Source organism: Apiospora marii, assembly GCF_038362585.1.
Source record: "Apiospora marii strain CBS 49790 chromosome Unknown utg000011l_segment0_segment0, whole genome shotgun sequence".
Classification (NCBI taxonomy): domain Eukaryota; kingdom Fungi; phylum Ascomycota; class Sordariomycetes; order Amphisphaeriales; family Apiosporaceae; genus Apiospora; species Apiospora marii.
Window position 1 is genome coordinate 1433870 of NW_027117382.1, and position 25963 is coordinate 1459832.

The window sequence follows — 25963 nt, forward strand, 5'->3', positions numbered from 1 at the left end:
GACCGTGGACTGGTTACTGATAGAGGCACATATAAATCCCGGTGGATGACTGGAATGGAATGTTTATCGACTAAAGCGAGCCTCCTGTACAAGCTTCGAGGTTTGCCTGACGCCTACTACCATCCTTCAGTAACCCAATTGACGCCGCTTCGAATTGATAGATTGCCCATCATGCCTGTCAAGACGAGGTTGCTCATCATGTCTGACACACACAGTAACACCTTCGAAGTGAAGGCAGCACACAAGGCCGATGTCGTCATCCATTGTGGCGATTTGTCACAGTATTCCGAGATGGAACACTACCACAAGACCATCGACATGCTGTGCCGCCTGGACGCGCCCCTGAAGCTGGTCATCTCCGGCAACCACGACCAAGGGATCCAGGACGACAAGTACGACGAGCTCCTGGCGTCCAAGATCGCCTGGTGGAGCACCGCCGGGAGAACCGCCGAGCAAGTGACGCGGCTGTTCGGCCCCCCGGGCGAGCCCCGCCGGCTGCTGGAATCGCCCAGGGCCAAGGCCGCCGGCATCGTCTTCCTCGACGAGGGCAACTACAGCTTCCGCCTGGGGAACGGCGCGATCCTGAACGTCTACGCCTCGCCCTGGACTCCGGACATGTTCGGCGGCCGCGCGTACCAGTACCCCCCCGACGAAGGGCACGACTTCGCCATCGCCAACAACACGCACATCGCCATCACCCACGGGCCGCCCCGGGGGGTCCTCGACTGGACCCGGTCGGGCCAGCGCGCCGGCTGCCCGCAGCTGTTCGCGGCCATTGCCACGGCGAAGCCGCTGCTGCACTGCTTCGGCCACATCCACGGCGCCTGGGGCGGCAAGCTCGTGGCCTGGCGGAACGACGGCAGCGGCAGCTCCAGCAGCAGAAACCGCCAGAACCACCGCCGCCGGAGCCCCCGCAACATCAACGTCAGCACCGAGGTGGACCTCGACAACTCGGTGCCCCTCGAGAATCTGCCGAAGTTGATCCGGAACCAGAAAGACCCGGCCGCGGTGGCCCAGTCCAAGGCCGCAAGGAAGGCGCAGTACGACCGGCAGGGCCTCTGCCACGCGAGCCACTTGTCCGGCGACGCTAACCCGTTGGTACCAGGCCAAAACACGTTGTTCGTCAACGCCTCGTGGGAGTTCAGCCCTCCTGGGCAGGATGCAGGCATAATGAATCACTGGCCGTGGCTGGTGGACATTGAGCTGCCAAGCCGGGAGGAGGCGGCTCGAAAGAACATCAACCCGTGGGCTTAAGCTCTAGTGGCAGCAGTGATGCCGGTTTGCTGGAAAGGTATTGCGACGCTGCGCTCAGGACGTAGGGTGAAGGAAGGAGGAAGCTTGGCTAATATAACGTGGGACGCCTGGTAGATAAAAAACATGGATAGGTAAAACGCCCTGGAACACGTTTTGAGAGCTGCGTTTGTGGCCATCATGAACCATGGGAGAGTGCGTTACTCAAGTAGAACTCATAGAGATAATGCCTAACTAATCGACCAATACATAAAAAGAAATCAGCAAAAAAGAGAAACACCGTCCTCTAGGCCCAACCTCAGCACCAGGCTGTTGCGCCCCTCCTCCACGAGTGGTCAGGCTCGCTTCGTAGATCGCTCTCCATTCAGGCGCGGCCCTGGGGCCTCCTGTAGATCCAGCGATCTTCCGGGAATTTAGTTCTTTAACATCGGGGCGGGGAATTCCCCAACTACCCCGGGCCTCGAGCAGTGCCCCGCTCTTGCTCCTCGTGAATGGTGTGCTCAGGGTGGGGTTCGAACCCGGGACCTGTGTCGATGGGGAGGGATTGGGGGAGTGGGTGTCGTCACGTTAGCCAACTGAACCAACTGACCAGGAAGGCCCGTATTGGCAGGAATGGCTGGGGTCACTGCTTGCCGATGGAAGATCAAGCTTCAATTAGGCCTTATGTACCTACCTTTCCATGTCTGGTACCTGTTGTTGCTTAGCTGGGGCAATGGGCAGGTAAATAGGGTAGCTTAGCTAGGTAGCTAACCCAGCTGGCACACCACAGGCACCTTCAGGTCACATCATCTACTGCTACGCCTCTCCCCCACCTGTAAGACGTGCAAGTGACAATCGAATTTGTAGCCTTTATGGCCCGTCTTCCATCCCACATAGCAGTGATTGTTCCTCACGCTTAGGTTTTGATACGATCGATAGTACTTAGATCTACACGTCGTCCTCCCCAACCCTTCGTTGCCCACATGTACCACCCCGCGTATGCTGTGACGTACTGCTACATGTCGAAGCAGAAAGTTCAGTAAGGAGATTATTGTTCGACCAATCCATAACAGGGAAGTGTCCCACTTGATTACCATTCGTCTGTGGCCTTGGTACCGTCCGCGATGAAAGCATGCTTGACACTGTTATCATTGAACACGCAAGGCCAACCATGTTGATTTTTCCAATCCAGATCGACATGATGAAAATCAACATCTCTATCACATGTGTATCAACACCATCTTCCCATCCGCTTTGCCCAGGATGATATTGCCCCACATGTGTGTCCAATCCGTCCCCGGGCACACGTCGCGAGTTAGCCATACCAAAACGCCAAACACAGAAGATGGGATTGCATAATTGCTATTTTTTCTTTTGGCACATTGTAACATTATGCAACCTAGAACCAACACGCTGGCCGTGACCCGTCCTCCATCTTCCCACGAGCACCTTTCTTGTCTGCTACCAGGGCAACAACGACATTACGGTGCCATGTTCGACCCCAGACAGAACAAGAAGACCGCCACGCTAGAGCGAGACTACAATTACCGGAATAAATACCGATTGCATGAGATGGCGGTTGAGGTAGCGGATGGGGTTGGAATTGATGTCGTCAAATCAGTCACGTGATACCCCTGAGCTCAATTGGGGGAATCTCCACTGGCGGACGGAGGCGCTATCGGCCCCCGCAGATATCGGAATTCCTACCATCAAAATGATCGGCTTACTTCTGGAAGAGTTTGGATGATTGATGAGCCTATTGACGATTTGACGTTGCCATTGCCAACACGGGTTTTTAATAACACAGGTCCCGAATTAGCCGAAAGCACGAACACAAGTAGCAACATATTCACCAAAACACAAGAAACTCAATGAATTGCGAGAGCAAATCAGGGGGTGTTGCTGGCTAGTACCATAAATCTCATTATCATTAATCCAAAACTGCGTATCTAGTTGCTGAGCTACGTGGAAGCTATATGCGAGGTAACCCTTTCGCTAGCCGACATGAGCGAGACCCCACGCTCAGGCGGCGCCGGCGACGATGACATTGAACTGGTTATCCATGTCTAGCGTGCCCTGTCCGCCGACCTGCTGGTTGGGCTGGGTGCACACATCCATGATGTGGCCGGCCTGGCGGGCCACGTTGGCGCTGTAGTCACAAGTATCCTCGGTTAGCCGACTGCCATCAATAGAAGAACGAGGGTCAGGATTTTCGCAAAAAGAAAAAGGAACATACCAGGGAGTGGCTCTCTCGCCGGCACCGCTGACGCCGTAGATGATGGCGCTCTTGTCGTGACACATCTGGGTGCCCGAGTGGGAGATGCGGCATTCCTGCTGTCCGAGGCTGGCGATGTAGTTGACGCATCGGACCATGTCGGGAGCCTGTGAACGGGGGATGTTAGAAAAGCCGAAATTTCAATCGATGGGGAGGAGGACGGGGTTTCCTTACAAAAGCAGTCCTGCCTCCGCAGTTGGCTCGGCTCTGACGGGTGTTCAGAACGGCGTCACGGCGCTCTATTAGAGAAGAAATGTCCGGTTAGATTGTCGTTGCTCATGTCGGCTCCTCAAAGAGTCCCCGAACCGGCGGCAGCTTCAAGCTCTAATAGCAACCGGCCGGCTGGGTGTGGGTAATTAGAACTCACCAACAATAGTGCTGTGGTACAGCTCGTCGAGCTCCTCCTGCTGGGCCGGGGTCACGACCGGGCTGGGGACGGGCTCCTGGGGCTCGCCCGAGGCCTCCACGAAGGCGACGACACGGTTGGCCAGGTCCTCGTACGACGAGGCCTCGGAGGCCAGGAAGGCGTAAGGGTCGTCGGGGCGGACCACGACGCTGCCCAGGGCGAGAGTGGCCAGGCCGCAAAGGGCGAACAGGCTGGATTTGGCGTACATCTTGTGGGATAAGTGTTTTCTGCAACGGGGACTGTTTGGAAAGGGGGCCGGTGGTAAACAAGAGTCAGCTGGGAGTGATGGAGACTGTGGTGGTCGAAGTACAAAAACCTCGAGAAAGGGCTCCCGGCTTCGTCCTTTTATACATGGTTCAAGTGCTTGAGGTGGTACGAGACCGGACTTGTTGGCATGCGTGATGCCGCGATGCAAGAGAGTCGAGCAGTCTGGACCGAATGGGCCGAAAGCTGCTAAAGGGAAGCCTGAACTAAGCGGATTTCACGAACCAGACAAAGAGAGCAAGACAGGCGACATGGTTGGTGGAAAAGTCTCGAAGCCAGAGTATACGCCGCAAATAGTGGGAATAGCGTCAGATTAGAGTATACGCCGCAAACAGTGGAGCAGGGCGGCCCGACTGGTCTGGACCGATTGGTGGGCTCGCGAGGGTCGATGCGGTTAGTGTGCGGCGCATACACTAAGCATCAGACCGGGAGGCGGTCAAGGAGGCGCGGGCAAAAAGAATAAGACAGGCGACGGCAGATGCAGTCTCCAATTGCATCTACTTGTGCCAACTCATCGTTCACTCCACCAGAGACAACAACAACCATATGCCACGAATTTTCCATCACGGGAGCGGTACTCACGTCGACAGGCCACCAACAGGCAAACTCTGATCTGGAACGATCGAACGTGCTAGTGAATCGATACTGGCATCGGAGGAACCACCGGGGCCGCCGGAAGAACCATGCGTTGGGTGATGCCATCCGTGCCGGATCGTACCTCGCGTATTTTTAGGAGGCTAACTCGCGGAGGATCCAATTCTCACGAATCTTACCTAGTCATGAACGCACCCAGCGGCTCCAGTATTGCTGTCATGCCCGAGTCGGCGGCCATGATGGCCGGACCGCCACCCCACCAAGTGCTGGAATATTCCGTGCTAGCCGAGCCACCCCGAGCAGACTGAGCCGGACGGCCAGGCAGGCCCTGGACCACGCCATCACGGTTGCGGTCATGAGCAGGTTAGGCGAGAAGGCATGCAACTCTCCAAGTGGCGCCAAGGTGGGATGGTTCGAGCCGATTCAAGCCGTTCGAGACTGTGCCGCAGCCTACTTTCGCAACTTCATGCTGTCATGGTAGTATCACGGACACCTCAGCTCGTATTACGAGACCCCCGCCTAGTCAAAAGTTCACGATGCGGAGGAACCATAGCGACTATGGTTCCTCCGGCTTGAAGGCTTACTGCATCTCAACGTTCACAACTTCAGCGCCCTGGACCCAACGCTACGAGCCACCCCAACTAGTGGGAACATAATAAAGGAAGGCCCACGCTCACAGTTGCATGTTAAAACTTTTGACCCAAGGGAGTATCCGGCGTCGGGGACGGGGGCCGGGGCGGGGTCGTTGTGGAACAAGCCCGAGCCGAGCATGCGGCGCAGAAGCTGCCAGGGCATATTCATCGTAGTATTTCTTTTCCGATTCGTCAGGTATCATGCAGTGTATATTCAAAAACTAGTCTAACATGACTACATGCGGAAGCATTCGCGACCAAAGGTATTTGAACCCGGTGCAGTGTGCACAGGTACTTACCTTACTTGGCGTACCCTCCTCGGGTCCGTCGGACAACCGACCTCAAACGAGCCCCAATATGCACAGCCATGAAACAGGTAGGCAGCGGCTAATATCTATATCTGATGAAAAGCTATTAGCTAACAGTTGCGACTCGGAGGGAACAACACTGGATAGCGTGTGCATCAAGGGCAATTGGGGTGCCGGGTTATCAGAAAAGGATAGAACAAATGATAGTGTTTAATCATTGTGATCATAAACAGCCTCTGAAGCTAAATTTTCATCATATGGGAGGCCTGGAAGGGTGGGAATGAACGAAGATGAAGCTTACATGATACTTGGCGGAGTTCTGTCCGGCGAGAAAGACAGAACTCTACTGTACGCCTGGAGCAGAGACAGGCAGCACTCGTGTGGCTGGTTCACCAATCCGCTCCTGTAACCTGAGTAGGCCATCTACCAATGTAGCATTAGGCACCAGTTCAAGAATGTCATACTGCTGCGCGCGAGTTGTCGCATCCTGCAGGCGAGAGCAATGGGAGCATGTAAACAAACATGGAAGATCAAGAAAAGGCAAGAAAATTCTAGGCCCGGCAAAATTTATCTAGTCCACTGTACAGTGGAGTGTGCTTATCCCTTATCAGGGGATTGGTATCACTGATAAGCGCTGAAGATTCGAGGTGGGGCCAAGTTCTAATAGCGCTCTAGTGGAATGCTCAATCAATTAACTGATGCTGTCTAAGTCCATGTTCTTTCCAACAAATGCCGCCATGTCTTAATCAAATGAAATATGCACAAATCGCAATCTAAGCCACCCCAGTCTGGAGATGCGCCCCGGCTAGATACTCGGGGCTGAATTGGTAATCCACGTAGCCCGCCGCCAGGCTGGTGTAGAAGGTATCGCGATCGTACGCGCTCAGCGCCAGGCCCTTCTGGATCCGGTAGACCAGATCCGGGTTGGAGATGAAGTACCGCCCAAACAAGATGACGATGTCCTTGTCCGGGTACTCCTCATCCACCAGCGACCGCGCGTTGGCCGCCCGGAACCCGCCGGCCAAGAGGATCGGTCGGTCCCAGATCGCGTACGCGAAGTCGAGCCGTTCGCCGCCCTCGACCTCCTCGGCCCCCGCGATCCGCGACTCCACCAGGTGGAGGTAGGCCAGCTCCCGCCCGCGCGCCTTCCGGATCACGTCGGCGAACTGCGGGACCGGGTCGACCATGCCCATGCCCTGGAACGTGCTCCAGGGGCTCAAGCGCAGCCCGACGCGTTCGGCGCCGACGGCCTCGACGGCCGCCTCCATGATCTCGTCGACGAAGCGAGAACGGTTCTCGACGGAGCCGCCGTACGCGTCGGTGCGCCGGTTGCTGGTGTCCTGGATGAAGGTGTCGACGAGGTAGCCGTTGGCGGCGTGGATCTCGACGCCGTCGAACCCGGCGCCCTCGACGGCGTTGCGCGCCGCCGTCGCAAACTCCCCCACGGACCGCCGGATCTCCTCCACGGTCATGGGGCGCGGCACGACGTGGCCCTCCCCCGGCGTGGCGATGGCGCTGGGCCCCGTGACCTCGACGCCCTCGCGCGCGGCCGTGGCGGCGTCGGCGGCGGGCCCGAAGGCGGCGATCTGGCAGAAGATGTAGCTGCCCCGGCGGTGCACCTCGTCGGTGATGGTGCGCCAGGCCGCGATCTGGGCGGCGCTCCAGATGCCCGGGGCGCCGTGGAAGCCGCCGCAGGCCGCCGCCGACACGAAGGTGCCCTCGCTGATGATCAGGGTGCCGGGGACGGAGGCGCGCTGGCTGTAGTACTCCTTCATCAGCGGGGACGGGACGCGGTCCGCCGCGGCGCGGAGGCGGGTCAGGGGCGCCATGCCGATGCGGTGTTTGACTTCCATGTTGCCTATCTTCAGGGGCTTGAAAAGGCGGGACTCGGACATGGTGGAAGACTGGTGATTGTAGGTCGGATGAGTAAAAGTTTAGTTGATATGCAAGAGTTTCTGGAAGGTGTTTGTTGCTGGTGCTTTGGACTCTGTGTAATATGGTTGAGAACCGTTGGGCTCTGGGAGGTTTTATAATCCTTGACCTCGTGGTTCAATGACAAATTCATCCTGGAAGTGTGCTTATCAATTGACGAGGCCTTTTGTGAAGAAGGTTTGAGGATCCAGACAGAAGATTCTCATGTGGATACCGCAAAGTTGAAGATATGAGGGTATTCCCACTAGGGAAACAGCACAATTCCCAATAAGGCAAGTAGATTGTTCCGGATTGGGAAACGACTTTGTGCCTAATCGGGAAGAGAGATGCTTCCAAAATCAGGTTAGTCGGGGGAAATGGGTCAGCGCTAGAGCAGGCGGCTCAACTCTGAAGAGAGATGTGTATTCGTAAGCAGGCATGGGATGACGGTCCCCACCCGGCGGTTAGTTGATACGAGAGACCCCCGTCATCTTTGACCAGAACTCCAACCACCCACGACAATCCCATCCTCACCAAAGGAGTAAATCACCCCATCTGCGGCGGAAATATTGCATAATGCCGGTCCGAGCAACCCATCATCTCGGAGAGAGCTCAGGCGAGCTAGCAGCAGGTAGGTGCCGAGGGTAACAGACCCCCAAGCCCGACCCAGTCCCTGCTGCTGACTCCCCCGTACCAGCTGGCGAGTTTCACTTCGTGACGGTGGAAGCTGCTCCAAGTAAGGCAAAACAGCTGGCCACGAGGCGCCAGGCCCGCTCCCATGCTGTGAAACAAGCCCTCGAGAACAAGCGGAAACTGCAGCAAGAGGCCGGCGACAACTTCCGGGTCTCGACCTCGAAGGATGTTGTGCCCCGGAAGAAGCCAAAGAGCCAGAAAGCGCGGGATGAAAGTCGACTCATACCAATCTGCTCCCCTTTGTCAGAGAGCGCTCTGGACCCGTTCCAGACACTTGCGGTCAACTCCACGAGGCTGCAGGCCTTGCTCAGCACGCGTGAGCTCCTCCCCCTTTTAACTGCCACGAAATGCCATCTAGCAGGTTTCTGACCACAGTGCATGCTGGACAGACGAGGCCAGGTGCGCCTCCGAGCCCGTTTTCACAATTGCCAGAGAGCAGACACGGGATTTTCAGAACTTCCGCCGCGTCTTCCGCACCGGGTTTGTCGACCCGGCTCTGCTCAATGCAGTCATGCTCTCGCTGGCAGTAGCAGCGACCAACGGCAAAATCGACGGGGAATGTCTTGGGTACCGGGGCAAAGCCATCAGCTACATCCGTGAGAGGGTGGGTTCCCAGAACGAGGCGACTACGGAGTCGACTATTGGAGCTATTCTGTTGCTGGCCGGAGTCGAGGTATGTGCCATCATCGTACCCTTGGTCCTCCAAAATGGGGCGCCGCCTCTCCCCGCTTCCTTCGCGAAGATGGCTTTGAACTGATGGTACCTCAACCTAGGCCCGCCTTGGAAAGAGGTCTCAGGTGCAGCTTCACTTAGGAGCTGTACGGCAGCTGCTTGATTTGTGCCAGAAGGAGGGCATACCCCTTACTGGCGGGATTAAACGAGCCGTGTTCTGGTGAGTGGTCAACGGATGATCCGTTTTAGCTTTGCAACCCAGCTTATCGTGATATAACTCGCCAGGCAAGATCTGAACGCCGCCATACTATTGGGGTCCAGCCGCATCGTTGACCACACGACCTTCAGCGAATTGCAATGGACCCGGGAAGCGCTACCCGCCGACTTCTTCGCGGTCCCCGCCGGATTCCAGACGCGGTCACATATGTTTCCCGAGGCGCTCTTGGAAGTCCTCAAAGATATTCGGGCCTTGCAGTGGATCCGGGACAGTCTCATCTATTCGAAGCAGAACCCCTTCGAGATGGCCCGGATCAATGACCAGATCGCGTCCATTCAATCCAGGCTCGAGAGGTTAAGGAACTTCACCCCGACGATGGAATGTTTCCGGCTGGCGGCGTACATATGCTCCGTGATGCTGTGCTGCTCGGTGTGGTGTGCTGCCGTGTTTCCGGTGAGTCGAACCTCGTTATACGTGCCCCCAAAAAGATATTACTCAGACACAGAGGGGCTTGGTTAGACCCCAAACTTGTGGTCTCTGATATTTATTGTTCATTACTGTGTTAACCCCTGGAACCAACAGTCGGAAGTTTCGTCACAGCTACTCCGCGTACTCCAGCAGACCAGCCATGACCGCCTCTGGGACGAAGACCCGGACCTCCTGCTTTGGATCCTTACTATAGGCGGCACGTTTGCTCCCCGGGGTAAAGTACGATCCAGCTACCTCGCTTTGCTGCGCTCCAACCGCGAGACCAGGTTTAAGGGCTTGTACGAGTCCTTACCCGGAGCGCTTGAAGTGCTGAAACAGTTCATTTGGTCAGATGGGGCATTTTTGACACATGTTGAGGCGTTCTGGGACGAAGTTGGTAGTCCCGAGAGGGAAAACAGCTCGTCGGGCTACCTGGCTGAATACGTGATGTAGATACGTTGAGAATGTAAGCATTTGACTCTTTCGGGCGATGTGACGTCTTATTCGGACATCGACCGACGGGGATAATCTGGTGGGAGCAGCGTTCTCGCCATCAAGGGAATATGTATGTCCGGTAAGGGAGCATGTGGCTACGGAGCTCTTCTACCTAGTATTAACCACTGGTCAAGTAATTCCCCACCAAGGTTGGGCCGCTAATTACAGGATCCATCTTCACACAGGCAGCAGGTCCCTCTTCACACGACTGCCAGCAGCAAGTCGAGTAAGAAAATGACATTGGCGAGGACCTCGAGCAAACGAGCTCGTGGTCTCCTTTCGACGACATCTCTTACTCGCGGGACGAGACCATCTCGGCGATACGCCAATTCTACACCTTCCCGTCCAAGATGTACATCGACGAGTCGGACATCTTGGAACCGCCTGAAGAGGGCTGGCCACATATGGAGAACCTGCGATGGATGGGGAAGACCGACGAGGTGTATGAGCTTCTCCGCCATCTTCCATACCTGCGCAACAAACACCCGGAGGCGGAGGATAGAACTACCCCAGTAGTGGCCCCCCTGTGCCACTTCATCAGTTGGTCGGAGATTGCACCCAAAGCGACGCCAGGTTCCGGCTGGGGCAGGCCGGACGAGGACTGGGGCCGCTCTCTCCGACTCGCCTCCGAACCGTACGAGCTCGTGGACGAGGACAGCATCCCGCCCAGCATCGTTGGCCTGACGTACAACCGCTGGCGCGACGGCGAATACTACTTGCTCGATACCGCCAGGGGCATCGTGTACTGGTACGAGTGCTACGGCGAAATCAGGCACAGGCCCGATCACGCGCCCCCGCCGTCCGATATAGACGACCCGTACGAGTGGGCGCCGGAGAACGAACGGGAGTGGCGCGGCGATCACCCGGCCTGGGCCCTCGCTGATCTGTTTGCCATCCTTCGCCAACAGTTTGAAGACCTGAACTTTGTACCCCTGGGTCCGCGCAACGTTCAAGAGGTCTTCACCATGCGCGACGACAACCGGGCAGTCATCTCGGCCGTTCAGGGCATCTATCGCCAGCATGGTTGGCCGGATCTGGCCACCTATCGGAAGGAGGACTGTCTACGGGCTGTGAGAAGGGCAATGCGCGAGGAGTTTCCGGAGTTTATCGAATTTAGACAGAAGGAGGATTATCAAGATTGAAACAACTCGCCGGTGTATGCAGTACTATCTAGCCAGGCGTGAGCAACTCGAGATGATCAGAGTTGATGTGTTTTTCTTGGAGGATCATTATCGAGTAAGTATTGATTCAACTAGTTAGTATATGAATACAGGGGACTGAGGGAGATATCGGTCGGTACCTGCTGAAGACTATTACAGGAGGGTGCGAATTGTATGTAGTCCCTCCGACGCCACTATTATCGGGAGTTCTTTGCCAGCCCTAATTACGAGCTACCCGACCGGACTTGCGGCCAGCGCCCGAAACGGGTAGCCAGGCACTCGATCCCCTGGTGATCGAGGTACCCTCTTAGTGAGTCGAACTTGCCGTCCCTGACGCGCATCGGCATGACGGCAGTCTGGACGTAAAGAAAAGTCCAGGGACCCTCGCCCCACGCCAGGGCCTTGAGTATGACCCTATCGTCCTCCGCCACGATGTTGGTCAGGGCCAAGGTGAACTTGTCAAAGCGGCCGAACAAGATGGGGACGCCGTTGGTCCTGTAGGTCACGTTGGGCGAGGTGAAGAAGCCGAGCGGGGAGTCGTACGTTTTGTTGGTGAGGGCGGATATGTACGATTCGTATAGTGATCCGGAGAGGGTGGGGAAACCATCCAGCCGCAAATTTAGGTAAGCATGCTATAGGATCTCATTTTTTTTTAATAAACGCCCGGGTCACAATCTTGAAATATGTCAGCTGTACGGATACATTCATATGCTTATTTCAGAACATTTACTATTCCATCGTGTTTGGCCGGGGCTCAGATGTCCAGTTGGGGGTATTGACCAAGCAAGGGATACCACAATGTTGGTTGATCCAACAGATCCTTCGAGCTGACTGATGATGTAATGAACCCCCCTGCTAGGGTCGCATTTGTAATACAGCATAAGAAGCTCCCCTCCCCCGTCCGGGTAAAGACCGAACCCCGTGCAACATCACAATCCAATCTGGGAAGTCACTCCTGGCTGTCAACCCCGCAAAGTCAGCACTTCAGGTCCGGCGAAATGGATCTCAGCTTAGTCAATTCGTCATTCCGACTCGGTCTGGTGCTGAGGACGGCGCTTTTGCTATGTGCGGCATGGATAGCACGACTTGTTTATCGCGGTATTTCCGCGCGGGTGAGATTTATGAGGATGAAAGCCCGCGGTATAGTAAGTGAACATCACCAGTTGTGCATGTTTCGAGACTATGGGAACAAAGTCAAACAAGAATATACTAACACATACGTGTAGCCCATCATGGAGCCCTATTCTCCCATCTTTGGCCATCTGCCGCTGATGCGCGCCCTCCGGCAAGACTGGCCGTCTGACGCCCACAGCACCTATGTCAACGTCAAGATCGCCCGCGAATGGAGGAGGTACTTCCCCAAAGCGACCGAATGCCCGCCCGTCATCTACATGGATCTCTGGCCGATCATGCCGGACCCATTTGCCATGATCATCGATCCCGCGTTTGCGGCGCAACTGACGCAGGAGACGCCGCAGCCGAGGCACTCCATGTTCAAATGGGCAAATGTCCCCCTGACCGGTGGACTGGACTTGTTGTCCTTGGACCAGGCCAATCACAAGCTATGGCGATCGAGGCTCAGTCCCGGCTTCGCGCCGCGGAACCTGGCCACCCACGTCCCTGCCATCATAGAGGAGGTACAGACTTTCGCCGATCTTGTCAAAGCCAAAGCCGGGAAGGGGAACGATTGGGGAGATATGTTCACCATGTACGATTCACTTGTCGCCTTGACATTTGATGTCATCGTGAGAGTTGCAACGTAAGTTGCCCACCTAATCGGACACATTGTCTATACATTTAATGATAGTTTAACCCGAGACGCAGCGGACTTCGAGTGTTTGAGCAGAGAAACACGCCAGGGCCCATGCTGGTGGCCTTGCGAACGCTCATCTCGTATGCGAAATTCAACAGCCTCGCCAACAGGCTGGAGCGCTTTACCCCGAAATACATGCGCGACGTTAGTCATAATGCAAAAGTCATGGACGACATTCTTCGACCGCAGATCCTTTCACGTCTTGCTGACTCGGACACGCCAAAAGAGCAGAAGACCATCATCGACTTGGCTATCAAAGAAGTGAAGAACAGCGGCCAAGTCCCCAGTTCTGACTTTATTGATACCGTGATCTCGAACATCAGGCTATTCCTTTTCGCGGGCCACGATACGACAGCCCAAACTCTGTGAGCTCTGAGAATCCATGAAGGTATTGCTTCCATGTTTTCGACACTGACCAAGAATGCAATCTCTTAGCTCATGGGTATACTGGGAGCTCCAGCAGCACCCCGAAGCACTCGTCAAGATGCGAGCCGAGCACGACGAGATCCTCGGGCCAGACCCAAAGTCGGCACGGGAAGTTCTCTCGCAAAACCACCACAAGCTGAGCGAACTACGGTACACGGCCGCCGCCATCAAAGAGACCCTGCGCCTCCGCACACCCGCCGGCACCTTCCGCGAGACGGGCCGCTACTTCCGCCTCGTCGGCAAGGACGGCGTCGTATACCCGACCCACGACGCCGTGGTCCAGACGCACCCCGCCACCATGCATGTCCACCCCGCCCACTGGCCGCGCCCCGCCGAGTTTCTCCCGGAGCGGTTCCTGGCGACCGAGGAGGAGGACCCGCTGCGGCCCGTCCGCAATGCTTACCGGCCCTTTGAGCTCGGCAGCACGCGCTGCATCGGCGAGGAGATGGCTGTGATGGAGATGAAGCTGGCGCTCGTGTTCACGGTGCGCGAGCTCGAGTTCGACTTCAATTACGCGCTATGGGATGAGGTCATCGGACGCGAGGTCAAGCCCGGGGAGGGGACGGTGTACGGGCAGCGGGCGTACCGGGCGGGGCAGGGGATGGGGTTTATCAAGGACAATCTGCCGGTGCGGGTGCGTTGGCGATCGGCTGGGTTGGTGCACTAGGAACTTGGGGAAAGAAGAGGCGTGGTATTGTAACGAGCGCTGCCGAGTATGTGACCTATTAATCACTTACTTTAACCGCGGGATTCCAGAAAGAAGTGATGGGTTTAAGCTTGCTCGTCACTCCCGATTACAGAGTTGGGGGCCAAGTCCGAGACTTGAATCCCTTGCGTTACTGACAGGGGTAAATTGTGGGACACAGTGGGACGGTGTAGCAATATCACTGGTGTCGACTACCAACAGCCAACACCCTCTTCCCCTCTTCGCCGATACCTGGAGAATATTTTGATTTCCTTTCCCTCGTGAGATGCCAAAATTGTTTGCTTAATTACGTCGACCCATACCACTTTTACTCTCACAATGACTTCCAAGAAAACCGTCCTGATCACGGGCTGCAGCAACGGCGGCATCGGCTCCGCGCTGGCCCGGGTCTTCCACCAGCGCGGCTACCACGTCTTCGCCACCGCCCGCGACCCCTCCAAGATGTCGGACCTCAGCGACCTGTCGTCTGACGACATCACGCAGCTGACGCTCGACGTGGTCAAGTCCGGCGACATCCAGGCCGCCGTCGAGCACGTCGCCAAGCTGACGGGCGGCAAGCTGGACTGCCTCGTCAACAACGCCGGGCGCAACCACTTCATGCCCATCCTCGACGAGGACCTGGACGTGGTGAAGGATCTGTTCCAGATCAACTTCTACGGGCCGCTTGCGCTGACGCAAGCTTTTGCGCCGCTGCTGATCGCGGCTAAGGGGATGGCGGTGTATATTACGTCCATCTCTGGATACGTCACCATTCCGTATATGGGTGAGTACCGATTTTCCCTTCCCTGACTAATACTAGGCACGGTCCAGCAAGGGCTGACTTCAGTGGTGGGTCTTAGGCACCTACGCAGCATCCAAGCGGTCCCTCGAGATCGTGGCCGACACGCTGCGCCTCGAGCTCGCCCCGTTCGGCGTCAATGTGCTCGAGGTCGTCACGGGCGGCGTCAAGACCAACGGCCAGACGTATTTCGGGGACTTCCAGCTCCCGCCGGACTCGCTGTACAAGAGCCAGGAGCGCGTCATTGCGAACCGGGCCCAGGGCGGCGACGGGATGCCCCGGGTCGAGACGGCGGACTACGCGGGCAAGGTCGTGGACGAGGTCCTCAAGCGCACGACGGGTCGGTTCTGGTGTGGGAGCCATGTCGAGGCGGTCCGGGAGAGTACGACGGCGACGGCGGTGCCTCAGTCTGCTATGGTAAGTCTGTTTCTTCTGAATTGTTGTGTGAGTAACTGGGTCACCTGCTAACTGGGCCGCTACAGGATGCTGGGGCTGTTATTGGGTGTGGTCTGGATGCGCTGGGCAAATAGTTTCGTGATGGAATACGGGGGGTGTGAAGGTGGATAGTTGCTGGATAGCATCATCACAAGTTAGCAGGCGATCCCGAGCTTCTATAAGATCTTCGCTTGTCGTGAATGAGCAACAATGGCCCCACGGGTGTTGATGGTAACTTTGGATCTTTGTACATGCATGGTGCCTTGCGGGCGGTGTTGATGAAGCGTCTATCTTATCTCGTAATAGACGGGCCGGAAGTGGGAGGATAGCTACACGGACCTTTTTTGCCAAATCAGCTCTATGATTCCAGCTTACCTATAAGAGTCCTAATAGCAGACAAATCTCCTGCCCGGGTTCCTGGGACACAGCTGTCGCTTCGGCACTGTGTTCCAAGGTTCACTGGACTCCACGGCGGGTCCCTGAGCTCGAAGAAATGAACATAACAGAAAAGAGAAAAAGTCGAGCGACGAAGAAAAAAAAGAGAATCACATGAAAACATGAAAAGAACAACAAGAACAACAAGAACAAAAAGAAAAAAAGAAAAAAGAAAAACAGAAAGAATAACAGGATGGGCTCTTGAGGGGATGCGGATTAGTACTGGGTTCTCCCCAGGAACAGCTGTCGCCGTGTGACTTTTTTTTCTTACTCTTTTCTTCTGCGAATATCCCCCTTGGGCAGGACCAAAAACAAAAACCGGGTGCTTCGGGAGGGCTTCGAATCGTTGCGCAGTATGCCGTGCACTGTGTTGATTTCGGTTCGGTGGCTCAGTGGTATGTTGTGCAGATCTGTTTTGAAGCTTTGACGATACCTAGAAGCGGCGAGGTGGCAGTCATAGCTCCCTTATCAGATTTCAAGACACGCGTCGCGCTCACCGAAACAGGTAACGAGCTCCTGGAGCTCCCGGAACTCCCAAAGCGGGCAGAGCTGAAAGACCAGGGTTAGGACGCAATCGGGATTCCCATTTATGAACTCGCTGGACGGTAGGTAGCCTGGATGGGGTGCTACAATGAGAGACTTCACAATCTTCACCGAATCCACAGTCTCAGCTGGACCACCTAGTTGTTGCCACAGGACTAACAAGGCCCCTGTCAGCTTTGTGATAGGCTGGGGTGGTTTCAAGCGATATTATCTGAATCCCACCTAGTTCTACCGGGGGATTGCACACCGTAACACGACATAATGCTTCGTCAGCGCCGCGTGTTTCCATAGCCATTCTCAGGAGGCACTGGCCGTACAAGAACGAGGCGTGAGTAAGGCGACTGAGTCGGTAACACGTGTCTGTGTGTAACGTAAGCGATTCTTATGCTTCTGAGCAAGTTCTGAATATTTTTATTCGTGTCTAAGGCTGATTAGGTGACGCCATCTCTTGCTTATGTTTCGGATGGGCTGACTTGGTAGGACTCGAAAATAAAGCATGTGGCAAAAGTCAACGAAATCCATTGCGGCTATTGCAACCATTGGCTTATATATGACTAGACCCTTTCGTACTTTGGCTATGCAGCAGTCATGGTTCAAGCAGCAGTCTGACCTCCTAAAACTTCACATCTACTTGTCGTCTATTTCATTCCTACTAGTTCGATCAGTTCACTCTGATCTTGAGCCCCGAAACATGCAGGACGACACAGGGAAGGACATTCCTGCGTTGGATCCCAATGCCATCGACAAAGTCAAGAGTTTGTGGAAGTTTCGAGTCGATCGCTTGAAGTGTCAGGAATGGGCCTTCCTAGACATGAAGTTCCTGGTATATGATGACACAGATGACGACAACTTTGACAGCCGGAAACATCAGGTCCAAGCTCGAGCGAGATCTGTGAATGTTCCAGAGAACTTACCTAAGACTCTGCATCAGAGCCCCTCAAGGAGGTACGACGACATCGAGCTTCAGCAAGCCATATTGGAGTCTTTGAATACGGGCCCCCCCACAAACCAACAGGATCAGAATGCCGAGGCCAACTCACCCAAGCGGCCTGGAGACGACTTTCAAGATGACGATACAGACGATTCACAGCTTCGAAAGGCGATTCGCTTGTCTTTAAAGAATGATAATGATTCGGCGGATGTTCATGGAGAATCTTCTACCTCGCAGACGGACCCTCACTTGAGGGACCCACCGTTGTCTGTCCACACCAACTTTCAATGCAAGATTTGTTCCAGCATTCCTACCTTCCCCCATGATAAGAGAACACGCAAGTTTCGTCTATTCAAACCAGCAGATGAGCTCCCAGAACTGGTTCACAAGGACTCCATTGCAGCTGACATCTGCAACCATTATGTCGCTGTATCATATTGCTGGCCAGAGCCGTTGAAAGACGATGATGGCAACGTCGTCAAAACCAAGACAGAATCCAAGGCCCGGGACCTTAACGGCTTGTCGAGGCCCGCTCGGGCTCTGGATGACGTTCTCGACCGCGCTGTTGACTTTGCCAACTCGTTCGGGCTCCGCATGATCTGGATCGACCAAGAATGTCTACCACAGCCACAGGACAACAGTCCTGAAGAGGAAGAAACATATCAGAAACTGGGCGTCCAAGCAATGGACATTGTATACAATAGAGCTGCTGTGACCGCAGGCCTCCATTCCGCCACAATCACAAGCCAATCAGAAGCCGATGCTATCAAGCATCTGATCACGTGCGGAAACGACTTCGCCAGCTACTATTATTCCAAGCCAAGTATGCAGATGTTGGAGAGAGTGCTCCATTTTCTCGAGAAAGTCACATCTGATAGGTGGTATACTCGTGCATGGGTCTTGCAAGAAGCCACGAGTGCTGGTAGTGGTCTATTTCTGGTCTTCAGAAGAGAACCGGGGATAGTCTATACGGAAAAATACAGGCCCTCCTCTGACTCCGAACACCGTGATGTGCCTCCACACCCGCTGGACACCGAGGAGCGAGGAATGCAAACAGAAATTGTTGCCATTCCCGTCAGGGATTTCCGTGCTATCGTACGGGCGGCCAAAGCCCTGCTAGAGGGTCATTCCGAGTCTACAGGACAACCCCTAGCGCTGGCATCTTCCAGATTTCCCATTCTTTCAAAGGCGGAAGCTCTGCATACTCGCACTACGGTTCAACCGAACACGGTCGTTTTCAATCTCCGGGGGAAAAGGGCCTACGGCGGACGAGAAACGGTCGATGCGGCAACCGCGTTGACCTTGCTGAAAACTCGGCACTGCCGTGATGTGCAAGACCGCATTACCATTCTGGCAAACATGTGCAGTTACGAGCTCCGTCTGGACACTGTTGAGGTGGCCCGAAACTGCGAGTCGCTTCGGCTAGGCATGTTGGCAGTGGCATTGCTGAACAGCGACACCTCCATGCTGATACCAGAACTGTACATGTTTCCGGGTGGTGACGACTGGGACCCAGATCTTAGTACGGATCGGAGAGCTGGGCAGTTACTGTCGCCTTTTGACTTGGAACCCAGCCTAATTGACCACTACGCGGTAAAGAACAGGAATCTCGTTACCCCAAGGCCTTATAACTCTTCACGATACGACGATAATTCAGAAGGACTACCTCTTGTTTCTTACCTGTGGACTGTCAAAGACACTATCGATCTCATGCCACTCAAAGAACAGTATGCCGAGGCATGGCACAGTATGAAGTGCCTTGATTTCGCCATGGTACGGCAGGATGGAGAATCTCAAGTTGATTTCGAAACGCGGAAGCGCTCGATTATGCATCATTTCACCAATGGCGATAATTTGAGAGCAGCACAAGAAGGGATTCTCCATCACCGCGGGTTCGCGATTGACTCAGCGGCCTGGGGTGGATTGGACGTTAGGGGCTTCCAGACCAGAGCACATCTAGATGCCCGTCGCGTCGAGATGAACACGGGGATGCGGAGACTTGTAGCGAATATCCTATTTGCTATACTGCGGTATTTGCACGACCTCGCAACCCCTCAAGCAGCGGGGGTAGCGAATAGCATCTGGCAGTCCATTCGGGTGGACATAGTCCCCGAAAGGACCATAAATTCCCAAATTATGGCTGACTTACCAGACGTTGTCAGCGAAGAGCTCTTCGCCCATCCCGATGTCCTTCGGGAAGCTTTCGAGGTACTTCAACTCGACAAAAGCCGTGGCGGCACGTACCACCAGGTCTGGCTTGTAGACCGCGTCATGCGGGATGGTATGCTTTGGTATGGCACATATAACCGTCCGAAAAGAAACGTTCCTCCGCTTTCCTCAAATTTAGAACGGGAGTCTAATATGACAACAAACACTGGAGGGATTACAACGAACCCGGTGGGGCCAACGGACAATCAGTCGTCAACACCCGCACAGCCGATGCCCAAATCGATCTTGCAGCGGCAGCTGAGCCGACGGATACTAGCCGCATTGTCCAGCGTATTTATAGATTGCCCGGAGGGTAACGAGAAAGTCAAACCGGAGCTTTTGGTGGCCGGTAATTATGCCTACTTCTACGAAACCGTCGTTGAAGGCATCTGGGATAACGACAGAGAGGACGCTAGGGTCCGGGACCTCGCCTCTGTCTTTGATGTGGATGGGCCCTGCACGGTGGCCACACTATTCAACCCCGACTGGGAGATTCTGCCGCGCCCTGCATGCAGAAGCATGAGCGTCTGTTGGGTAGTCGATTCAATCCAGCATGGCGATGCAATGGTGTCTCAACATGAACAAGAACAGGTCGTATCACAAGGACAGGTGAAGGGTAAAGAGCCTGAACATGCCCCTAGCATATCACAATCGGCCTCGGCAGAGGGAGGACAGCCCAAGGCTGATCTGGACGGTGGAAAGCGGTCTTTTCGGGTGGTAAAAAAGGTCCGCGGCATGTGGCAAATAATGGACCTGCCCATACAGTCCTACTGGTTCTTATGACAAGATGGCTAGGAGCTAGGAACGAAGAGGGGAGTCTGCGGGCATACAATGGACTTGACAGGAGTCCTCTCATGCGCTCAAGAACAAAGGCTTTGTTTGATAGGATGTTACCGATTTCTGATTCGAACTGAAAGGAAGACGCGCTGTTCTTTGTTGATTATGAACAGATGCAGCCTTTGTGACATTCTATACTTAAGAGTATGTTCCCCGAACCTGGGACGTACTTAAATAGCCGCCAATTAGTACCCAATCTGATAGCCCCCACAAAGGTCTGATAGAAGACACTGATTTCAAGATGGAATCCAACGGTAAGAAGCCCGAGAGTAACGCTGCTCGTCCAGCAGCAGCACGACCGCAACGCTCATCCATCAACCCCTTCAAGGAGGTCTTCGAGGTGAGCATGAAGACGATCGAGATCTGCGAGAAGGACTTTGAGAAGAAGCAAATGGAATGGCGAGACTGCGATGATAAGGACCTGGGAGCCGCGGAGGAAAAGCTGGCGGCCAGCCGGGGGCGCCTGAAGGAGTCCGCGGACGATGCGGCGAAGGTGGTGGAGGGAGCCCAGGGATACGCCGGGATCCGGGAGGAGTCGGCGGAGCTGATGCGCGCTGTGCGCAGGGTTCGGCAACAGCATCTGAAGGAGTAGAGACCATGATGGGCGACGCTTCCTGCGGACCGGTGGTAGGGTACATGAAGTAGTATTATGAGGATATTGTTGTATAAACACGTATTGCTGTATAAACACGCCCATGGTGGCTGCTCTGTGTAAGCTTGTTGAAACCTCTTGCGGTCTAGGGGTTAGCATCGGAATGATAACAGCGTGCGGTATGACATGAGTATCCTTATCATCTTTTACATGGTAGTAATGTACACAAATCTATCTATTGAGATGACAAATTCACAACAATGACTTTTACACGCCATGACCAGCAACCTAAAGCCTGCTCGCATCAAAGCTCTCCCTCAGCCGCTGCCCGTACCTGAGCAGGGCGAGCGGCACGGGGATGCAGGCGACGGCGATGAAGCCGAGCAGGCTGTTGCCCCAGCCGACGCCGAGGGCGTCGTACATGCTCTGCCCCGCGAGCGGCAGCAGGGCGCCCATGACGCTGCGGACGACCGTGTTGGCCGCCAGCGCGCTCGCCGCGTAGACGGTGAAGGCGTCGACCAGGTAGCTCACCACCCCCATGAAGACGGCGATGTTGCCCACGCCCACCAGCCCCGTCCCCAGGATCGGCACGATCCAGTGCGTGTTGCGCTCCGCCGACCAGCCGTACATGAAGAGGCCCGCGGGGATGAAGAAGGCGGCCGCCACCAGCGGGGGGAGGCGGTACTCGGGCTTCATGTTCGTGGTGGTGCCGGCGCCGGTGGAGGTGCCGTCGGCATCAGAAGTCTTGGGCTTCGAGTTGGCCTTGACGATGCGGTCCGAGACGATGCCGACGACGACGAGGCCCAGCAGCGAGCCGACGCCGATGCCGAGGAAGGTGAGGCCGACCGACTGGGTGGGGAAGCCGTACTGCTCCTGGAAGACGTAGGTGAAGGTCGAGAACATGAGGTACTGGTAGCCGTAGACGATGCCCGTGTAGAGCGAGATGACGAGCACGATGGGCGAGAGGAAGAGCAGCTTGGACGGGCGCACGAGGGCTCGCACGAACAGCTGCCGCGCCGTCAGCCCGCTGTCCCGCTTGGAGCGCAGGGCGCGGTTGCCCGTTTCCCGGATCAGGCGCTTCGTCTTGCGCTGTAGGAGGACGACCGGGTACGTCTCGCGGAGGAACAGCGCCGACACGATGGCGAAGAAGCCGCCGATGATGGTCAGGACCCAGAACACCCAGCGCCAGCCCCGGCCGGCCACGAGGTACCCGCCCGCGACGGGACCGATGACGGGGCCGAGGATGGGGCCCAGGGCGTAGATGGCTATTACCCCACCGCGTTTCTCTTGCGGTATGAGGTCCGCAATAGTACCACCGCCTGCAGAAGCGAAGAAGGAGAGCATCAGTCAGCAAGGGGCAGGACTATACACATGCTGGATTAAAGGAGAGAGGATCACGAGAGACACAGAAAGGAGATGCAGATTAAGGCCACCTACCGTTAGTCACGGGCGCCGACCCAAAGCAACCCTGAAAGAACCGGAACGCGATAAGCATGCCCAAGTCGGTACTGACAGCGCAGGCGACGGAGAAGACGACGAAGCCGACATTGCAAATATGATAGATGACGGCGCGGCCGTAGAGCTCGGACGCGGGCGCGAGGACGAGCGGCCCGATGGCGAAGCCGAGGACGTAGACGGAGACGACGAAGTCGGCGAGCAGGGCGTTGGTGCTGCCGAACTCGGCCATGAGCTGGGGCACGCCGGGCGCGAACATGGACGAGGCCAGGGGCGTGACGAAGGTGAGGGCGCTGACGATGCCGACGTTGACGGATTTCATACCCGTGCTGAAGTTCAGGGGGTTCGACGGGTCGTCGGGGCCGTCCCAGTCTACGATGCTGGGGTCTGCCGCCGTCGCCACCGCCGCTGCCTCCTGCTTGACCCCGTTCGCGGCGGTGGGGGGCGGCTGCGCTTTCTCGGTCATGTCGTCTGTGGTGGCGTCTTTCGTTTGGGACGCACCACTATGCTCCGAGGACATGCTGGCGGCAGGAATTTGCAAGTTTCGGCGGCTGTTTCTGGACTTGAATTGTCGGAACTCGGCACCAAGGGAACTGAGTCGGTTGAGTGGGCGAGGTGCAATGGATGGCTAGCCAGCTGGGTGATGGAAGGAATGTAGAAACGCCAAGGAGCGCAGACGATGGCCCCAGAAGCTTAGAAAGTGGAATGCATCTTTTGTAGAAGGTACCTACATGCATGTACCTTTGGGACGGGCAGTTGGACCAATCCTGGGACTTTAGTCTGATTGGCACCCCCCTTACACGTCAGCCGCAGAGCATTCCCGGAGTTAAGCACCAATATGAAAACCCCCCATCCCCGTAGTTAAGGCCGCCGTAATTACGCGGCGAGGCTGGAGGGTCGGGTCTCAACTTGGCGAAAGCTTACTTTGGCGGCATGCCGCTCCCGTGTAGCACATGATGGGATACCGTGCAATACGACGTGTCTTTCCTCCTCGCTGGGCCGTGTCCCAGCGTCGACCAATGAGCAAATCCAGTGTGGGCGGGGCAAAACATCCAACGCGGCAACAAAAGCAGAGGGTGATTTGTTGGCCAATTGCCCGGTTGTCAGTCCCTGGCTTAGCGCATTGGATGTAGATCCATGTGGTGTTGATATCACTGGCCAGGCGGCGCGCCAAACCCGGCTGGACCCGCGTAATTGGTATCTCCCAGGTTGCTCCGTACGAGCTTATACCATGCACCCCATTCAGATGTGTCAGATTCTGACGTGACATCCCCTCCTTCTACCCCATCTTCTAAGCCTTCTACTAATTCGTCAACAAGCATGTTTGCATATGTGGGGCGGCATATTGCAACGTTTGTGCCCCAGGCCGGTGATCATTGCCATGGTTTGAGTAGGTCGGGTTGGCAGAGACTGCAAACCACTCAGCTATGACGATTCATATGTGTATGCCAGACTTGGTTGAGGTGAGACATAGTAACCCGCTTATTCGTATTAACTCGATTTCCGCCATTCTGCCCTCCCTTGTAATCATCACTTAGGTATTAGTAGTCTTCCATTTCTCTGTCGGGGCATCTTAGTATGCATCCAAGTGGAATAAAATAATTGCACCGAGTGTATTACATCATTCAGTCCAACCCATCGTCATAAGTCGAAAGTCGCGTCCCTTGGCATCTAGCCCATGTTTGGCTCAAGATGTATACATGGCTGAATTCGACGGCGAGGCACTGTGGCCCCTTTGCAAGGAGCTCATCCATTTCCCATCTCTATGCCGAAATCGTTGTTCAAGACTTTGTTGGGTAACTCTGGTAACTTGTTCTAAGAAAACGAATGGTTTATTGGTTGATCTATATGTCTAATTCCATAGAAACCGAGTCGTAACGTCTTTCCAAGGTCGTAAACGACAGCGCCGTCATGTCAAAAACACAGACACCGCATAGTTTAACCTGAACAATGCCAAAATTTAGTTCGGAGCGCCTGCCCCTGACGTGATTGCCTGCTTGATGCTCTCCTTGAACCCGGTGGGCTCTGGTTTGCCCAGTCTAGCCAGCAGCTCCTTGTACCTAGCCGTCTCGATGTTCGCCTTGACCTCGGCGGGACAGAAGTCCGAATGCTCCGGAAGGGCACGCGTGGGGTCTATTTCCCTCATCGTGTCGAGGATGTCGTTGTACGTAAAAGCCTCCCCGCCAGCTAGGATGCGCTCGCCCGCCACGTCGGGCAGCGTCAGTGCCGCCACGTGCAGCAGCCCGCAGTCCTCGAGGTTGATGAGCAGATGCACGCCGGCCGCGCGCTCGACCATGTCCAGCGTGGGGCCTGCGCGGGGATCCCCGAGCCAGACGCCCAGGACCAGCCCGTTGAAGGAGGAAACGAGGCGGGGGTGCACGAAGGCGCCGAGGTTGGTGTAGGCGACCACGGCGTTGAAGGCGAAGCCGGGCTGTCGCTCGCGCACAAAATCCCAGCATGCGCGCTCGGCCAGCAGCTTGCTCGCGGCGTAGACGGCCATTCCTCGCTCCATCTCCGACAGGCCCGACTCGGGCCCCGACCGGGCGGCGGCGATGATGGAGTCGGGCGCCCACGAGGACGGCGTGATCTCGATGGGCTCAGACGCCTTGGGGAGCGTGGCTAGGGACGACGTGTACACGAAGCGCTTGATGCTGGGCGTCTGGGCCGCGGCTTCCAGCAGGGCCGTGACGCTCTTGACGGTGGGCGTAATGACCTGCTCCGGATCGGTGCTGGTCGAGATGTTGCTGGCCACGTGCGCCACGCCCGCACAACCTGGTTCTTCCGTTAGCTAGCCTGGGGAGGGGCCCGGGTAGGAGGGGGGTGCTCTGTTCGTCACCTTTCATTTCCGACGCCAACATCTCCGTGTCTGTAAGGTCATCATGGTAACACAGCTCCAGTGCCTGCTGGCCGTATATCGGCCAGAACGCCTCCTCGAGGAAGCGGCCCTTTTCCCGGTTACGGACCACAGCCTTTACTCGAAACCCCGCCTTCAGAATCTCCGTCGTCACTGCGCCACCGACGGAACCAGTGCTCCCTGTCCTGTGCATGTGCGGCAAAGTCAGTAAGCAGCCCATTTCCAAAAACGCGCTCCCGGGCTGTAGTGGTGGTCACTTACACGAATACGGTGGCTTGCTGGGGGATGGCCATTGCTGGTAATCGATTCGTGGCCTTATTAGTTAGACGCTGCTCCCGTGTGTTAGGTTGGGAAGCTTGTCTCTCGTCAGCTGGGCGGATTGGGAGATGGCAGGATTCCCCCATTTGATTTATATGATGTGATTGCTTGACCGATCGGCAGGCGCACCCCCCTCTTGCCCGTCTTCCCCTCACTCTGCCGTTTCCATAAGCATTTCGGGGTCGGCTTATCTCACTCCCTCTCTGCGTGGTTGGCAGCCCAGAGATGCTTGGCCCAAAGCTTGAATCGGTGTGACATCCCTGCATTACATGCTAACGCCTGATGGGTTGAAGATTAGTCCGGAGGT

The 25963-nt window shown here is 55.8% G+C and overlaps 12 protein-coding genes across 12 annotated transcripts; 7 read left to right on the forward strand and 5 right to left on the reverse strand.

Moving 5' to 3' along the window:
- Positions 1 to 171: 171 nt before the first annotated feature.
- Positions 172 to 1254, forward strand: PG985_013512 (uncharacterized protein; the record flags this gene model as incomplete). Its single annotated transcript, XM_066833278.1, has 1 exon — positions 172 to 1254. The coding sequence occupies one exon, from the start codon at positions 172 to 174 to the stop codon at positions 1252 to 1254; it is 1083 nt and encodes a 360-aa protein (XP_066678018.1).
- Positions 1255 to 3252: 1998 nt separating this feature from the next.
- On the reverse strand, positions 3253 to 4119 carry PG985_013513 (uncharacterized protein; the record flags this gene model as incomplete). The annotated part of the gene is made up of 4 exons (XM_066833279.1): positions 3253 to 3379; positions 3467 to 3612; positions 3680 to 3744; positions 3873 to 4119. The coding sequence occupies 4 exons, from the start codon at positions 4117 to 4119 to the stop codon at positions 3253 to 3255; spliced, it is 585 nt and encodes a 194-aa protein (XP_066678019.1).
- Positions 4120 to 6482: 2363 nt separating this feature from the next.
- Positions 6483 to 7604, reverse strand: PG985_013514 (uncharacterized protein; the record flags this gene model as incomplete). Its single annotated transcript, XM_066833280.1, has 1 exon — positions 6483 to 7604. One exon carries the CDS (start codon positions 7602 to 7604, stop codon positions 6483 to 6485), a length of 1122 nt encoding a protein of 373 aa, XP_066678020.1.
- A 592-nt stretch (positions 7605 to 8196) lies between these two features.
- PG985_013515 (uncharacterized protein) lies at positions 8197 to 10123 on the forward strand (the record flags this gene model as incomplete). The annotated part of the gene is made up of 6 exons (XM_066833281.1): positions 8197 to 8251; positions 8318 to 8629; positions 8703 to 8986; positions 9087 to 9205; positions 9271 to 9655; positions 9803 to 10123. 6 exons carry the CDS (start codon positions 8197 to 8199, stop codon positions 10121 to 10123), a joined length of 1476 nt encoding a protein of 491 aa, XP_066678021.1.
- Positions 10124 to 10515: 392 nt separating this feature from the next.
- On the forward strand, positions 10516 to 11307 carry PG985_013516 (uncharacterized protein; the record flags this gene model as incomplete). The annotated part of the gene is made up of 1 exon (XM_066833282.1): positions 10516 to 11307. The coding sequence occupies one exon, from the start codon at positions 10516 to 10518 to the stop codon at positions 11305 to 11307; it is 792 nt and encodes a 263-aa protein (XP_066678022.1).
- A 242-nt stretch (positions 11308 to 11549) lies between these two features.
- PG985_013517 (uncharacterized protein) lies at positions 11550 to 12033 on the reverse strand (the record flags this gene model as incomplete). Its single annotated transcript, XM_066833283.1, has 2 exons — positions 11550 to 11957; positions 12028 to 12033. 2 exons carry the CDS (start codon positions 12031 to 12033, stop codon positions 11550 to 11552), a joined length of 414 nt encoding a protein of 137 aa, XP_066678023.1.
- Positions 12034 to 12557: 524 nt separating this feature from the next.
- Positions 12558 to 14231, forward strand: PG985_013518 (Cytochrome P450 monooxygenase aflN; the record flags this gene model as incomplete). Its single annotated transcript, XM_066833284.1, has 3 exons — positions 12558 to 13084; positions 13150 to 13503; positions 13574 to 14231. 3 exons carry the CDS (start codon positions 12558 to 12560, stop codon positions 14229 to 14231), a joined length of 1539 nt encoding a protein of 512 aa, XP_066678024.1.
- A 357-nt stretch (positions 14232 to 14588) lies between these two features.
- Positions 14589 to 15578, forward strand: PG985_013519 (uncharacterized protein; the record flags this gene model as incomplete). Its single annotated transcript, XM_066833285.1, has 3 exons — positions 14589 to 15033; positions 15110 to 15465; positions 15531 to 15578. 3 exons carry the CDS (start codon positions 14589 to 14591, stop codon positions 15576 to 15578), a joined length of 849 nt encoding a protein of 282 aa, XP_066678025.1.
- A 1574-nt stretch (positions 15579 to 17152) lies between these two features.
- On the forward strand, positions 17153 to 20383 carry PG985_013520 (uncharacterized protein; the record flags this gene model as incomplete). Its single annotated transcript, XM_066833286.1, has 1 exon — positions 17153 to 20383. One exon carries the CDS (start codon positions 17153 to 17155, stop codon positions 20381 to 20383), a length of 3231 nt encoding a protein of 1076 aa, XP_066678026.1.
- Positions 20384 to 20678: 295 nt separating this feature from the next.
- On the forward strand, positions 20679 to 21029 carry PG985_013521 (uncharacterized protein; the record flags this gene model as incomplete). The annotated part of the gene is made up of 1 exon (XM_066833287.1): positions 20679 to 21029. The coding sequence occupies one exon, from the start codon at positions 20679 to 20681 to the stop codon at positions 21027 to 21029; it is 351 nt and encodes a 116-aa protein (XP_066678027.1).
- A 288-nt stretch (positions 21030 to 21317) lies between these two features.
- Positions 21318 to 23076, reverse strand: PG985_013522 (uncharacterized protein; the record flags this gene model as incomplete). The annotated part of the gene is made up of 2 exons (XM_066833288.1): positions 21318 to 22348; positions 22467 to 23076. Coding segments are annotated over 2 exons (1641 nt in total), but the record flags the coding sequence as incomplete, so codon positions are not given.
- Positions 23077 to 24444: 1368 nt separating this feature from the next.
- On the reverse strand, positions 24445 to 25631 carry PG985_013523 (uncharacterized protein; the record flags this gene model as incomplete). The annotated part of the gene is made up of 3 exons (XM_066833289.1): positions 24445 to 25256; positions 25321 to 25523; positions 25600 to 25631. The coding sequence occupies 3 exons, from the start codon at positions 25629 to 25631 to the stop codon at positions 24445 to 24447; spliced, it is 1047 nt and encodes a 348-aa protein (XP_066678029.1).
- Between the last annotated feature and the right edge of the window lie 332 nt (positions 25632 to 25963).